This window comes from Narcine bancroftii, chromosome 3 (assembly GCF_036971445.1).
Source record: "Narcine bancroftii isolate sNarBan1 chromosome 3, sNarBan1.hap1, whole genome shotgun sequence".
Taxonomy (NCBI): domain Eukaryota; kingdom Metazoa; phylum Chordata; class Chondrichthyes; order Torpediniformes; family Narcinidae; genus Narcine; species Narcine bancroftii.
The window spans coordinates 346,772,655-346,787,953 of record NC_091471.1 but is presented as its reverse complement, the minus strand read 5'-3'; the positions used below and the strand labels follow the sequence as shown (position 1 = coordinate 346,787,953).

The window sequence follows — 15,299 nt, the reverse complement described above, 5'->3', positions numbered from 1 at the left end:
CCATTACACACACCTTTGTCCTCTGACAGAATGTGATGACAGTTGCATACATTAATTACACTGTTTATCTGAATAATAATGTCACACTCAACTTCCACCTGTGTTAACTTGGACAATTTTGTTAAACTGAGAGCTTTGCATAAACGCACAGAGTTTCATCCAGGCAATTTCTTGTCTGATTTAAGTGCAATGAAATTGTCATTTTCAGCTCAGGTATCCCCTCAGTTTTTAAAATTCTTTTCGTTTCTATGTGCATTAATATGCATGTTTTCATGATTCCAGAAAAAAAAAACCCCTTTCTGACACAGTGTAGCGATTAAGCACCAGTGACCGGGCTTCGAATCCGACATTGTCTGCAAGGAATTTGCCCATTCTCCCGGTGTCTGTGTGGCTTTCCTCTGGGTTCAAAACAAACTGGGTGTATTTGGACAGCGCAGGCTTGTGGGACAAAAGGGCCTGTTACCATGCTGTATGTCTAAAATATAAAATGTTAAAGTGCATGATTTAATTTCTTTGTCCTACCTCACAGCAAACTGTTTCAGATTCAATGAGGAAGTTGATCATGAAGCCTTAACCCTCGAAGTATCTGATGCATTTCCTTTAGCAGCATTTGTCTTGTGACTCCCTGCAATGTACAGAACTTCACCCACGCCTACCCCCAACCACCCTTTCCATCTGCAACAGTAGAAGAGTGATAGAGGATAGCCTGAAGAGTAATCTCACAGCTTTTTTTTTTAAAATGTGTGAGCAGTAAAATCATGGGACTTCTTTATCTTTTCGATTAATTAAAAAACATTTACGTTTCCAGTTTTTCAACCTCAATTATCTCTGTAGAAGACAGTAAGTAATTGTGACAAATTAATTTCACACTGTGAGCATTACAATTTCTCCATTACAGGGAACGTTCATCACTCAATATTAACATCAACGGATCCTCCTTCTGAATACTGTAGGCACAGAAATATTCACCCTTCCTTCACCCGCAAGCATCATCACTGGGTAAGACAATGATTTCAACGTACACGTCACTAAAAATAGCTCAGATTTGTTCTTACGCTTTAAAATATCATCTACTACTGTCAATTAGATTGAAATTGAAATTTTATTAACTGCAAGATGGACATAATGAAAAGTTGACCCATGGAAATAATGATGTATATGTTAATTTCCCTCTTGAGGATGCCTGTTGAGGGCAAGGAAAGGGCAGTCAGTTACACTCAAGGTCATCCTTGCATGTGGAAATATATTGACCAAGGCCAAGTCATTGCCAACAGAAGTTGCTAGGAGAGAGAAAAAAAGAGATGATCTAAATAATTAAATAAATCTCAGTGTTCCTCCCCTCCCCGACTCCTCATCGACGGACAGCTTCACTACACTGATGTGAGCCTTTGTTCTTGCCACTTCCCTCTTGTGCAGCTGGTCCTACCCCGCAGCACCCTTGCACTAGATATGCCAAACCTCAGGGCATCCCTCACCACATACACCTGCAATGTGCCAGTCGGCAGCAATCCCATGCCAACATCTCCATGTGCTGAACGGCCAACAGGTTTCAGGCAGACCAAAATGTGTCTTTCACTGAGTTAATGGTCTTCCAGCAGTTCTGGATTCCTGATTCTGTTTGCATCCCCAGGAACAATCCGTAAATCAGAGAATCCTCTGTCACGTTGCTGCTGGGGATGAACTGTGACAAGGACTCCCGCATCCTTCTCCATACGCTCTTAGTGAATCTGCATTCTGCAAAGGGGCGGGTGGCTGTCTCCACTCTACCACAGTCATCTCACATGGTGGGTGATTTGACTGGGTGGGTTCCACTCACTGCCATCCAGGCCAAGTCCTGGTACTTGTTTGTGAGTTAAAGAATTCCGCCAGATGACCAAAATTGTGGCTGTGAACTTCCCTCTAGACCCAGAATAATTTCTTCTGCGGAATTTGGCAGTTATAAAAGTTAACTTCTCCAGAAGTAAATCTACATTTGTTAAAATTGTGTTGTCAATAGCCAGGAAATGTATAGCGTTAACATGGAAATCTGATTCCCTACTTCACATTGATCATTGGAACGTGGAAGTGCAAAGTTATATTCCTCTTGAAAAGATTACTTATATTCTTAGGAATAGATATAGTATGTTCATCAAAATTTGGCAACCTTATTTAGATGACTTAAATGCCCAGATTATATCATTTATTTTGATACTTGTCAATTAGTGTACTCCTTATTAGAAATTTAATACTTTTAAAATGATGTAACTCTGAGATGTCGAACCTTGCTCCTGTTACTTTTTCTTTTCTACTTTCTTTCTTTTTATCTCCATCTATTTCCTGCTGTCTGTCCCCTTTTCTTTCTAATTTGGGGAGGGGGCACTAGAATGTTATGAATTTTTTCTATGATTTTAAATTCAATGTATTATTGTTATTATATTAATTGAGTCCTATATTTTGTATTTTCTTAAAGCTTAAATAAAATATCCCAAAAAAATGATCTGGATGGTCTGCTTTGGGAACCACCACCCCTCCCCCTCCCCCTCCCCAGTGTCCATTGAGTCCTCATCTCTCCGTGTCTGCAGGATGTTCCCTGCTGACCACTGCCTGAAGGCCTTGTGGTCAAAGGTGTTTTTCTGAAATAATTTTTAAACAAAGGATAGATAGTGTGGCAAAGTCCAGCTGACTAGGACATTGCACAGCATCAGGGCCAAGCCCATCCTTCGCAACACCTGGGACAGGTAGAATCTCAACAGGTCATGGTTCCCTGCATGACACACACGAAGATGGTAATCAGGATGAGGGCCACATTGTGACCCTTTGGACCTTTTCAGCTTGGATCCCCATATGTACCAGAGGACTGCTCTGGTATCTGCCAGGCGGGACGTGAGAGGATAGGCCACATCTATGCCATGTACAAGCAGCAGTACTGAGAACACCTCACACCTGATGGCCATGTTCTTCCTGTTATTGAAAGAGATCGCCACACCCACAGACCCAATTTCTGATGGACCTTTGCGATCCACTCCGACCAATTGTTGTTGCGCACCTCAGCCCCTCCAAACCAGATCCCCAACAACTTAAGGTAGTCCGATGTGACTGTAAGCATTTCCTCACTCTTCTTCTGATTTACCCTGGTGTCCAAACCAGACTCAAAATGGCCACCAATGCAGATCAATTTGCGGACTGATCATATGTCCAAACAGAAGATGGCAGCGTTGTCCATGTACAGGGAGGCCTTGACCTTTGGCATAGGGAATATTTAAGGTGGTATGTGAGTGGAAAGAAGAAGTTTGAAAACCACTGCTGTAGAAGGAAGTAATGTGAAGCAGAAGGGAAGTTTTAGAGGCAATGTGGGTTATTAGAAAGTTAGGAATTGCTGAAAATTTGAGGAATTCTGGACATTGGAAGAAGATCTGAATGTTGCAGCATGAGATTGGGATATAGAACGACGATAGGAGAAGAGGGAAAAAGGCAACATATGAATACGGTGGCAGCAATGAGCTTTGTATTTATGTGTATGACAACTCATTATCAGTATTCATTAAATGTGGTTATTCTGAGAGGTGCCCATTGATGATGATGCCTTGAAATAACATGACCTAATTTCCTTGGGCAGGATTCTAAACAAGTATTACATGGGGAATGACAACACTATGTGTGTATCCATGTGATTTGTGAACAGAAACACTGGTTATTTAGCTGCAGTCGAGTGATTTGACAAGAGAATCGTTGGTATTGCATCCCACTCCTGAAATAACTGATTTTCATCCAAAATAGCACTTCCTCTAGCTTTTCCCTTTACCTTAGTTTTTCCTTTATATACATCACATTGGCACTTCTAAATTATTTTGTGTTCAAATAGGCTATTCATCTCCAAATCTTGCAGCAAGTTTGGAAAACAGATGACATTAATAAAAAATGGGCTCTATTGAAAGACAACCCCAAGAGGAAACCTATTTAAATCACACCTCTGAGTTGGCCAAAGTTTGATATAAATTGTATGCATTAAACAAGTGGGACCTGACATAATTTTCTTCAGATAGAGAAATTAAAGGATCACCAGAGAGTGAGAGTGGAATGCGGAAGACTGACAACACATGGATGTTGGATAGGATGGATATATTTTAACTTGTCAGCAGATACATTGATGAGATAATTTCTTCAAGATCCTCCTGCAGACAAACTTGTCTCCATACTTCAGGCATCCTGTGATGTACAGTTCCTCAAGCAGAGAGTAGACATCATGAAATAGCCTGACAACCACTGATGTAGGCTTTTGAACTATTTTTAAATCTTTTTAAAAATATCTTAATTGGATTTAAATAATTAAAATTATGACCAATACTTGAGAATAATAACAGAACTAAAATGCCAACAAATAATTTAAAACATTTATCTCAATCACTGACTCAGCAGGGCTGGTGATCACATTTAATCAATAGGATTGTTTTTTCCCTCACCAGATTCCCTCAGGACAAGGCCAAGCACCTGGATTCAAAGAGCACCCTGCCCGTCCTTTTAGCAAGTCACTCCTAGTTTCAGCCATGAATTCAGATGTGGAGCAGGAGCTGAGAACCTCAAGTTCAAGCGCAGTCAAGTTCAAGTTTATTGGAGCATCTACCAAGGTGCAGTGAGAAAGTTTGTTTTGTGTATAGTCCAGTTGGCGAACATAGCTGATAGTCATTCCTTTCGGAACTGCCAATTAATACTTGGTTGAATTTGTCCATTCTTTCTGTAGTACAATAAAATCCTTGTTATCCAGAATTTAAGCAACTGGCAATCTCAAACAACCAGCAAAAAAAAATACAGGTTTAAAATGGGCACGCCTCGCATTCATGCAACTTGCAGTCGTATGCAACCAGAAAAATTGCTGATCCATTATCTACCAATCCGCGCAGGTGCTGGACACCAGGGATTTTACTGTACTTCGTGTGTTTAAAAATCTGGTTCACATTTTTCTTGTTGATTAATGTATTCCCAAGAGCAATAACCTTCTAATCACTAATTAATTTGTTGCCCTATTATAACAATCACAATTTTGTTTAAACTGCATTTAATCATAACTTATCCATAATAGAAAAAAATAATTTGATCCACTGTCAATAACTGGAAATTTCACTTCACAGGAGATCCAGGGATAGGCAGTGAAATGAGTGTTACATCAGTACAGTTAACAAGTGCTTTGAGGTACATTACCAGAGCAAAGTACAGGAACAAAATATTGGCGACATGACCTGAAAACACTTAGTGTTCCAGAAATAGAAGTTCCACTGTAATTCTGCAATTTTATCAGCCACATAACAAATAATGATATTACAAATCTACTTGCCTATATTGGAATGCCAAACTGTCACTTAAAGATTTAAACAGACTTGTTTTTTCAGAGAAAGCTCTGGGAGTAATTTTAAGAGGTCAAATGTGGAGTGTTTTTTTTAGTCCATTTCTTAAGTGCCTCGATAACCTTGCATCAACTGCAAAGCTACACCTCAAAATCTTGCAGTAAAAGCAAATGACAGAATGAGTCCAGCTCATTTCCTGATGAGTACTCAGGAGAGATGAAGGGAACTATTTGCCTGGAATGGAAACTGGTCTAAAAGAAGCAGCAATAAAAGAAACAATAAGATCTAATAATCAGAAGTAAATAATAACTTAGACCTCTCAGCTTTTTCTTAAGTGGACGTAAAATTTACTGTATTAATGAATGGCAATTCTCTGACCCGGAAGTGAATTTTCATTCTTCTCACAATAATACATCACCAGAGAGTGGCAGGCCTAGCCAGGCCCATCATGGGCCATTGCAGACATCTATAAGAAGGCAGACAACATCATGAAGGATCTCCATCATCCTGGAAAGGATGTCTTCAGGCAGAAAATGCAAAAGCCTGAAGTTCAGCACCTGAAATGCCCTAATCATAAAACACTTTGGGATCACCAAAAGATGTGTCTGCTCTGTTGAAACATCTCTTTTTGCACTGACTGCAACCATGAATATTTATTTATCTATCTGTCTTATGCAGCAGGTAAAAATTTCAGTGCATACAGATAAAACAATAAACTTTCATATCATATCAAATATCTGAGGCAATAACTCAGGAAATAAAATACAGCAAAACACCCAGTTTCCGGCACCTATGGTGATTGGTAGGTGCCGAATAAGTGAATTTTGAGAGTAGCATGTTTGTGGTTGGTGAACTATTGCTAGGAGTGCCAATTTCAAACTTTTCTCTTTTTTACCTATTTATTTTGTGTGATTTTTTTTTGCAGGTTGCTTGAGGCTGCCGGTTGCTTGAATTCTGGATAATGAGTATTTTACTGAAATCTCAAGTGCATGTCAAGTATATTAGCTGAATTAGATCTGTATTTTTGGAACATACAACTTTGCTGGCAAACTGAATTGAGGAGTAAAATCTGATTATAAATTTGTTGTTTTGAAGGATCCCCTTTTGGAGAATGTGATACGACATTTAAATGTGATAAACTGATCCAGAATTCAAGCAAAAGATTACATGGAAAAGGTGGCACAGCACTATGAGAAAACTCTTCAGGTCAGTATTTAATCTTTAAATGTACGTTGCAAAAGTATGTAATCTATCCAAAATTCTTCAGAGCAGCATGTTCTACCTAAATTAAAATATGTTTAGACATATCTGCAGACTGCAATTTGTGAACTATAAAGTGGCAAAAGGGCGCAGATTTCTCTCCACGATTGGCCAAAGATTCAGATCAATTTCAAGCTCTAAGAAAGAAGCTAGCATGGAAATGGTGTCAGCACAGGGGAGGATTAAGGCCATCTAATGCCCCAAGCACAGCCCAACAATGGTTCCCTCTTGACCCTAACTGACAGGACATTAAGACTCAAGTAAGTGAATAGATTGCGGCGGATTGCCATGCAACAGACGAATCGGCTCACGGAGTCGTGAGCAAGTCCAGATTCTGAGGGATTTAAGCACACATGAGAGTTCTATTAAGGTCAGTTGATTCTACTCACCTTTGACTCTGAGTGGTTCTTTTGTTTGCTGCTTGCCTAGTGCGACTACAAGATTAAAAATTAAGTTTCCTTCCAGGCCACACCCACAATTATATTAAATATAACCTGTATATATATATATATTTTTTTTTTTTTTTTTTCCATTTATTGTGTTGATGGGGGTCTTTTTGTGGGGCCCTAGTTCAGCTGCACCATGGTAAATTGGGCACTGGGGAAAACTCTGTGCCCCTTGCCTTGGTGCCCTAAACATGTGCTTATTTTGCTTAATGGTTAATCCAGACCTGCATCAGCAACTAAAGCCCTTTTTCCACTGCCATCCCAGCCATGCAAAGTCGCGAGATAGGACGCCGTTTGTGCCATTTCCACTGGGCCACCTTTAATCTGGACACTGAACACAACTCATCCCCAGGGATCGGAGAATCTATCTTAGAATGGAATAGAGTAGATGGAAGTTGCCCCTTTTCCACTGGCTTAATCAGCACGCCCGCAACAGCTGACACCGGGGATATGAGTAGGGGTAGAGGCCGTCAATCCCTGGTGTGATTTGACATCATTTAATGCTGGTGTACTGATTGTTTTCCTTTCCTCTAGACCCATAATCGGTTAATTCTCCGTTAATTCCTGGGACAAGATGCCAGTGGAAACATCATTATGTTAACTTCATGTATTCACTGGTAGCACTTACTCCTTCTCCTTTTCTGTTGCATTTGCTTCCAATTCTCTTGCTCTTAGGAGGAAATGTAAAAATAAACTGCTAAATAAGTATGGTTTGTAAATCATTGGTCTTATTTGTTGGGGAAAGGAAAGCTGTACTAGAAAGCCTTGGGCAATCTTTTTGACTCTGCAACTTGAGTCACAGAAAATCCCCCAAAATTAACATGGTCATTTTGTAGATAAATAGCTGTGCACTATTTTACAACATGATCCCACCACTAGTCACATCTTTCTCTCCTCCCTTCTCTGCCTACGTGACTCCCTCGTCCATTCACCCCTTCCCATCAATCGCCCCCTTGGCACCTTCCCCTGTGGCCACAGGAAGTGCCGCACCTGTGCCCACACCTCCTCCCTCACCACCATTCCGGGCCCCAAACAGTCCTTTCAAGTGAAGCAACATTTGTGTATCTGCAGGAGTCATCCACTGCATCCGATGTTCCCACTGAGGCCTTTTCTACACCGGATGCTGACTGGAAGATCACTTCCCTGAGCACCTTTGCTCTGTCCGCATCAGTGACAGGGATCTCCCAGTGGCCAACCACTTCAATTCTGCGCCCCACTCCCATGCTGACATGCCTCTCCATGGCCTCATGAACTGTCCCACCAAGAACACCCATAAATTGGAGGAGCAACACTTAATTTTCCATTTGGGCACCCTCTAACCAGATGGCATCAATATTGACTTCTCCGGTTTCTACTAGCCTACTCCCCATTCTCCCTCCCTTCCCTTTCCCTCTGTCTTCAGCTCTCCACCCCCTTCCCTCTCCATTCACAGAGCCATCCCTCCTCCCCCTGCTTGCTGGTGTGCCCTCACTCCCTTATCCACCTATTACCTTCTACCTTTGGGACCCTGCTCTGCCCCCTGCCTTCCCCCCCACCCCACCCCACCCAACCCCTTATTATGTCCTGGTACTTGCCAACATTTTTTCATTCCTTCATGTAGGGCTCATGCCCGAAATGTAGTTTATGTATCTTTATCTTTGCTATATAAAGTGCACTGTTTGATCTGCTGAGTTTCACCAGCATCGTGTTTTACTTCAACCGCAGTGTCTGCAAACTTTGGTGATTTTTTTTTAGTTAATTTCAGCACCCGGTGCAAAAGCAAACGTTTTTATGGAAGGAAAAATTGTGAGCATAACTGTGTGGAGCACAGTAACATTACCCATGGGGAAGAAATAATCACAAAACAATTTTCTCTACAGTAAAAAGGTTTGTGTTCATCTGATGTTCTCATCCACCTTGTCAATCTGAGAGGATATCAGCACTCTTGAGGAACAAGGAATTAAAAACATGTGCACAGGTTAGCCAAAAGGTCCCAAACCAAGTCTTTGTTGTTTACTGTCTGTTAAACAAAGAGCAAATCAGTCAGAAAAGTGGAAACATGTGTGAATTATTGTGCCGCACTGCTCTCTGAGTTTTGCATTCATTGTCCCTGTATTAATTTTCAGGTGTTGCCTTATTGCACGCAGGGTTTATTGAGAAAGATCACACTCTGCACCTCAGGGTAAGTTGCTGCATTAATATTTGCAGGTGCCATTACCCGATTATGACATGGACTTGAATGTACTGTTCTATGATATAGGGCCTTCCAACAGGAGCCCTGTTTCTCCACACTGTTTCTCTCCTCCACTTCCCAAATTTACCCTCTAAAATGTTGCTTCAGAAGCCAATAAACATTGTTGAATACAGTAAAACCTCTGAGGGGGGGGGGGGGGGGTTGGTGTATTTTCTGATTACTTGAGACTTACTCTTATAATGTCTGATAACCTTATAAGTCAAGTCTTGAAATGCTCAAAAAGCACTCAAAACTCAGGAGTCGACTTATATGCCAGATACAAAAACAAAACCTTACATTCAACTGAAAAAACTCAACATAGATTCTGCGTATAAGGGTGATCCTGAAGCACCAAAAAATAACCCAACCTGGATTTCTTGGCCACTTCTCTATTACCTTTTAAATTAATACTTGCTTTATACTTACATTGTTTTGCTGGAGGTTCCATGATAACAACTACATTCCAACAACACCCAGCAGATCAATCAATGCTTTTTATTGGGGGGGGGGGGAGGTCGACTTATCTTCCTGATATATGATGAAACCATGAACATGAGGCTAAAAATGGGGACCCTACTTATCTGAAGATTGGCTTATATGCCGAAATATATGGTAATAGGGCCTATATTAAGAATAAACAGTTTAAAAGACAAAAATACTATAGTGGACTTACATTGAACAAACTTCACTTGCATGAATATATAAACCTTAAAGCATTTTACTTTATTTTCAGAAAACATTTAACCACTGCTGCATCTACAAGTTCTTTCGCCTCCGTAGAGCCGCCTGAATGATGAACAATAACATTATAGATAATGAACCCCCCCTCCCCCCCCCCCCCCCCCCCCACTCCCAAAGTTTACAGGTAAAGCCTCTGATCAGGGCAACAAGGAGATACTTTAAAAGTGTCATCCCAATGGCTGGTGGCATCCATCAGTTCTTCATTCTGGGCAACCCCATTTTATTCAAACATAACTACATTCAAACAGCTGCTGAGAGCAAACCAAGACCAAGACACTCCGCTGGCTGAATATTTTGCTCCCATCTTCACCAAAGGTTTATGTATCACCTCAGAGAACATTTACATTTACAATTTTAAACTTACATATTTTTTACCTATTGTTATATTCTTATTTATTTTCGTTTTTTTTTTCATTTGTGTGAGGCTGTTGGTTGCTTGAATGCCGGATACCAGGGGTTTTACTGCATAACAGTGTGTACTAATGTATATTTTACGAATCCTTTAGTCATTATTTTATGAATTCTTTCTTTTACAATTCATCTTCCTCCTTTTTTAGTGTTTATAGCTTATGAACTAGAAAGTAAAACACAAGAATCACTCTTGATGAATTTTTATGTAGGGAAGGTGGAGAATAAGCCAACGTTTCATTGGTCAATACCACTGCAACCGTCAGGCAGATCAGGACTTCCTAAGCCCCATTCCTGCTTCAAGATTCTTTTATTGTCATGTAATAAAACAGGTTTAATACTGACTTTAGTCTGTCGTAAGGCAGACAAAGATTTGCCATCAGCAGGAATCGCCCGGCGTCCCTGCTTCTTGCGGGGGTGGGGGGGGGGGTGGTTTGTCCGCTGCAAGTTCCCCTTCGTCAGCCTTACAGATGCCTGCTGAACATCTTGTACAAAGTCATGGCCTTCTGTCTTTGTTGTGGTTTTGGTGCAGTTCCATCTGTTCACAGCCCTTAGCATCGAAAACTAGCACTGTGCCAGGTGAATGGCCCAATGTAGGAACATGATTAGATTTGCATGATCTACCTATCAGATTAGCATGCCAAAGAAATTGCCAATGAATACAATATTAAAATAGAATAATACTCTAAATGAATTACTTCTGTACATTGTCTATTAGCATCAGATCATTTATTGAAATAAATGATATTCTGCCCTCTAAAGCAAAAGAGAAAAAGACTTCTTTTTGCATTCTGGACAAAAGATACAAATTGCCATGATGTATGTCTCCCTTGATCCATTTTGAAAGAATTTAATTACAGACATTTCCTTTGTTGCATTCTTGTTTTGAGTAAATATATGTCTGCATTTGCTAATATTAAGTATATAGCATCGACTGCATACCAAAAGACAAGTGAATGGTGGAAGAACTCAGCAGGTCAAGCAGCATCTGTAGAGGCTGGAAGAGTACGTCAACATTTGGAGTCGGGACCCTGCATCAGGCCGATAACTCCTTACCACAGTGCTTTGCAAAAGCGTGGCTGACCTCTCACACTAGGTGGTGCCGTCACACCTTGGGTCTTGCTCTTCAGATCCCAAGTTTGACACTTAACAGAGACCAGGACTCCAAGGACTGTAGCAGCCATATTTTTTTAGTACTAAGTAGATTAAAAATAGATTTAGGCTTCCCAGCATTTTCTTTTGTGCAAATACAACAGAATCAAAATTCTGCAATCCAGCACTTTTGGGAGAAAACTGTAACAGTTTTCAGCTCCATGGACATTCTCCTGATCCCCAGTGCTCTGATAAACTTGGCAGTTTTGCCATGCCAATGCACTCCTGCCTCACCCTCTGATCCCTCATCCCTGATGAACTCATGCCGTTTGCTTCAATAAAATAACTGCTGGTGAAATCCCAACCCTTTCTGCCGTGCCCCAACCCAGGCAACAGCTGCCTGCTCCAACTCTCTTTTAAATAAATATCTTTGTCCCCTCAGAACTCTCTTAACGAATGGCTTGGAAGTGAGACATGAGAAGTTTGCAGGTGCCGTGATTGTCGTAAAAAACACAGAAATGCTGGAGGAACTCCAACGGTCCCGCAGTTCCCAGAGGAGGCAAAGATATATTTCCGACGCTTTGGGCCTGAGACCTTCCACGAGGTATGAAGAAGGGCACAGGCCTAAAACATTGGTAATATATTTTTTCCTCCTATAAATGCTGCAAGATCTGCGGAGTTCCGTCTAACAAATAGTTTTGACTTTTCCCTTCTACACTATTGGCCTAGTTCTTCCTTTTCAGGCCAAGTTTTTGTTTCATGGCCTAATCTGGATAATTTGATATTTTTCAAACCTTTTCCTTTAAGTTTCATTTTAATTGGCCACATTTTATTCCTAAAATAACAACTGGGGTTAAGATCACCGTGCCTTCTAAGCTGTGCGCGAGTGCATTCGCACACGTTCCACAACCAGCGCACACAGGAAATTAACATGGATGCGAAAGGTGAGTTACCTAAAATAATGTAGTAATTAATGATTATACTTATTGCCTTTATGTCACAGGAAAACAATTTGTACAACATCAGGTTTTTGTGCACACTGACTACTAAAAATTAGGTTGAGATGCTTGGTTGGCTTTCATAGAATAAATTCCCCCTGCTTGAGGCTGTCAAAATAAACAAAAGCCCTCCTTCTAACGTCTGATACAGAGTACTCGACTGTGCTGCTAATTTAAGGGTGACCTGCTAAATATCAAAAATGTGTGCAGTTTTGGGTCTCCACAAGAGCAAGCTACTGATTCAAGGCAACAGTGCCCTTCTGGATATTCACACAAGACTATAACCAGAAGGGTCGTCCAATTGAATGACAAGTCAGTTAAAGAAATTAGATACTTTCTTGTTGCAAATAACTGAGGAAATTTGTGTGAAGTAATGTGTAAAAAGAAAATGTACATGGATGTGAAATTGGACATAAATTGTTGTTAGTTGATCCCCTCTAAATCAGTATGGATCATAATGCTTTTAGTGGTAGATTTTGTGTACACGTCCTTATTTTTGGCAGATACCATTTTGATCTTTGTGAACGCAGGTATATGCCTACAGCAGGGGTGAAAAAAATAAACTAGGAAAGAATGCAACTCAACCTTTGCAATTTTTTTTATGTTGGCACATAATAGTACAGTTCTGTGTAAAGCATATTGTGAGGAAATTTCCTTAAAAAGAAGAACAACATTGAGACAGAGAACTTTTCCATGTTAATGAGGGGCATTGTTTAAACCAGCCATTTTCAACATTTAGGCGAAAGCCTTGTTTTCTTTTCATCTCATATAACATAAATATTTTTCACGTTTTTAGGTCATCGGGAGGAGAGAAGTATGGAAGAAACCAAAACTTGTTATGGCTTCACTGGGAATGGGGTGCATAAACTTTGAACAGAGTCCGGGTGGTGGGTAGCTGAGAAAAGGTTAAGAATGACTGGTTTAAAGGACACTTTGTGCGGAGATCTGAACAATCCATCAATACTCTAGCTCTTATACCATCAATGAGGATACTTTTCTATCGGATTAACACTCACAGGCTCATGAGCACCAAGAAGTGCTGAACATGACCCACATTAAATCCAACCACCCAGAGAGCCTTGACCCACTACAGTTTGCCTCAGGTCCATGGCAGATGCCATCCACCTGGCCCTGAAATCTGGGATGCCTGGATAATGGCAAGCATTTATTTATTGACTACAGCTCCACCTTCAATGTTAGAGACCCAAACAGACTCATCCCCAAACTCTCAGATTTCGCGATCTGAGAAAATGCAGAGTTGTGAACACAGTTCAGATCATCAAGCAAACCAACCTTCTCTCCATCAATTCTGTCTATAATCCCCACAGGAAAGCTGCCAACATTGTGAAGAACCATTTCCACTCCAGTCATACTTTCTTTGATTCACTGTAGCACAGTCGTTTTCCAATTTTTTTCTTTCCACTCCCATTCCACCTTAAGTCTTCCCTATGCCATAGGTGCTCTGTGATTAGTAAGGGATTATTTAAGGTGTTTTACCCCCTCCATAAATCTTCATCCGCGAAGCCAAGCCAAAGATTTAAGGTGGTATGGGAGTGGAAAGAAAAAGTTTGAAAACCACTGTTTTAATCGTACTTAATTGACTTGTTATGTGCATGGTTTCATACTCCAAAGGAAATGACAATTTTTCTCAAGCAAAATATTTCAGTAACATTTGGGTCTAGAGCAGTGGTTCTCAACCTTCCTTTCCCACTCACATACCACCTTAAGTAATCCCTTACTTATCACAGAGCACTTATGGCATAGGGATTATTTAAGGTGGTTATGTGAATGGAAAGAAAAAGTTTGAAAACCACAGCTGTAGCACCATACCCAGCACTTTTGTTTTGTTATTGCATTGCCTGCCACACTTGTAAGTAACATAGGTTGACTTGCTTGGACAGCGTGCAAAGAAAGCCATTTTTCACAAGCACCTACAAACAGCAGTGCGATAACACAGGGGGGAAAAAAAGACGAACACAAAAATAAGAGAGAAAGTTTTGAATCAAGAAGGATTTGGAGACGGGCACTAAAGATACAGTTACAGGTACAGAAAAGAAGAGGCAGGGTAATTGCTAGAAACATACAGATAGATTAAACAGTGCAATAGCAGATAGCAACAGACAGCTTGAATTATCCAACTTTCCCCTTACAATTAGAGAAGCAAGCAATAATGCAATTTAGGGGAAGTTTGGCAAGTTTTTCTTCTACTCCTCGAAGATTATGCCAGGATGACACTCCAGTCTTGATTAATGTTATATTACATCCCTACCCAAGCCAGAAAAATAGCCAGCTGTCACTTGAAAGAACTTAGAAAATGAGAATTCCTTTTGTGTGTCACAGTTTGCTCCGTTTGTCCACTGCTCTCTGGGAAATGACCTGCCTAGATACTGGTTCATCTTCATCCACTGAGATGCCATGAGAAACAGACTGTGATAAACAGATGAAGATGGATAACAAAGAAAAATGAACACAGATCATTCAAAAATGGAAACAAAAGGAGAGTGATTTGTATTAATTCAATATGAATAACGCTTCTGGAAAAAAGATAGAATGTTTTAAGTATTGGAAACAAAATAGACTACCATTGAGCAAAAGGAATAATCAAATTTACCGTGTTCTAGCTGAGTCCATGTCCAATACTAGTTTTGCTAGATGTTTTCTCTGTTTTTGAATATTGGGAATATCCACCTAATGAACAGAAACATATATGCATTTGGTTTTTTTTTAATGCTCATACAAAAGTGACAAGCTGCAGAGCAATGGATAATTCACTTTAATGCTGTAAACTATCAAATTAAGATTTCAATCACATGCAACATGAAGG

The 15,299-nt window shown here is 40.3% G+C and overlaps 1 protein-coding gene across 7 annotated transcripts in view; it reads right to left on the bottom strand.

Annotated features, from left to right (window-relative positions):
* Positions 1–15,299, bottom strand: part of arhgap44a (Rho GTPase activating protein 44a) — a 227,935-nt gene that overhangs the window by 62,849 nt on the left and 149,787 nt on the right. For all 7 annotated transcript variants that reach the window (XM_069929560.1, XM_069929564.1, XM_069929561.1 and 4 more), the window contains one exon: positions 15,087–15,163. In XM_069929560.1, the coding sequence (XP_069785661.1) occupies positions 15,087–15,163 (77 nt within the window). The remainder of the gene's footprint in view (positions 1–15,086; positions 15,164–15,299) is intronic.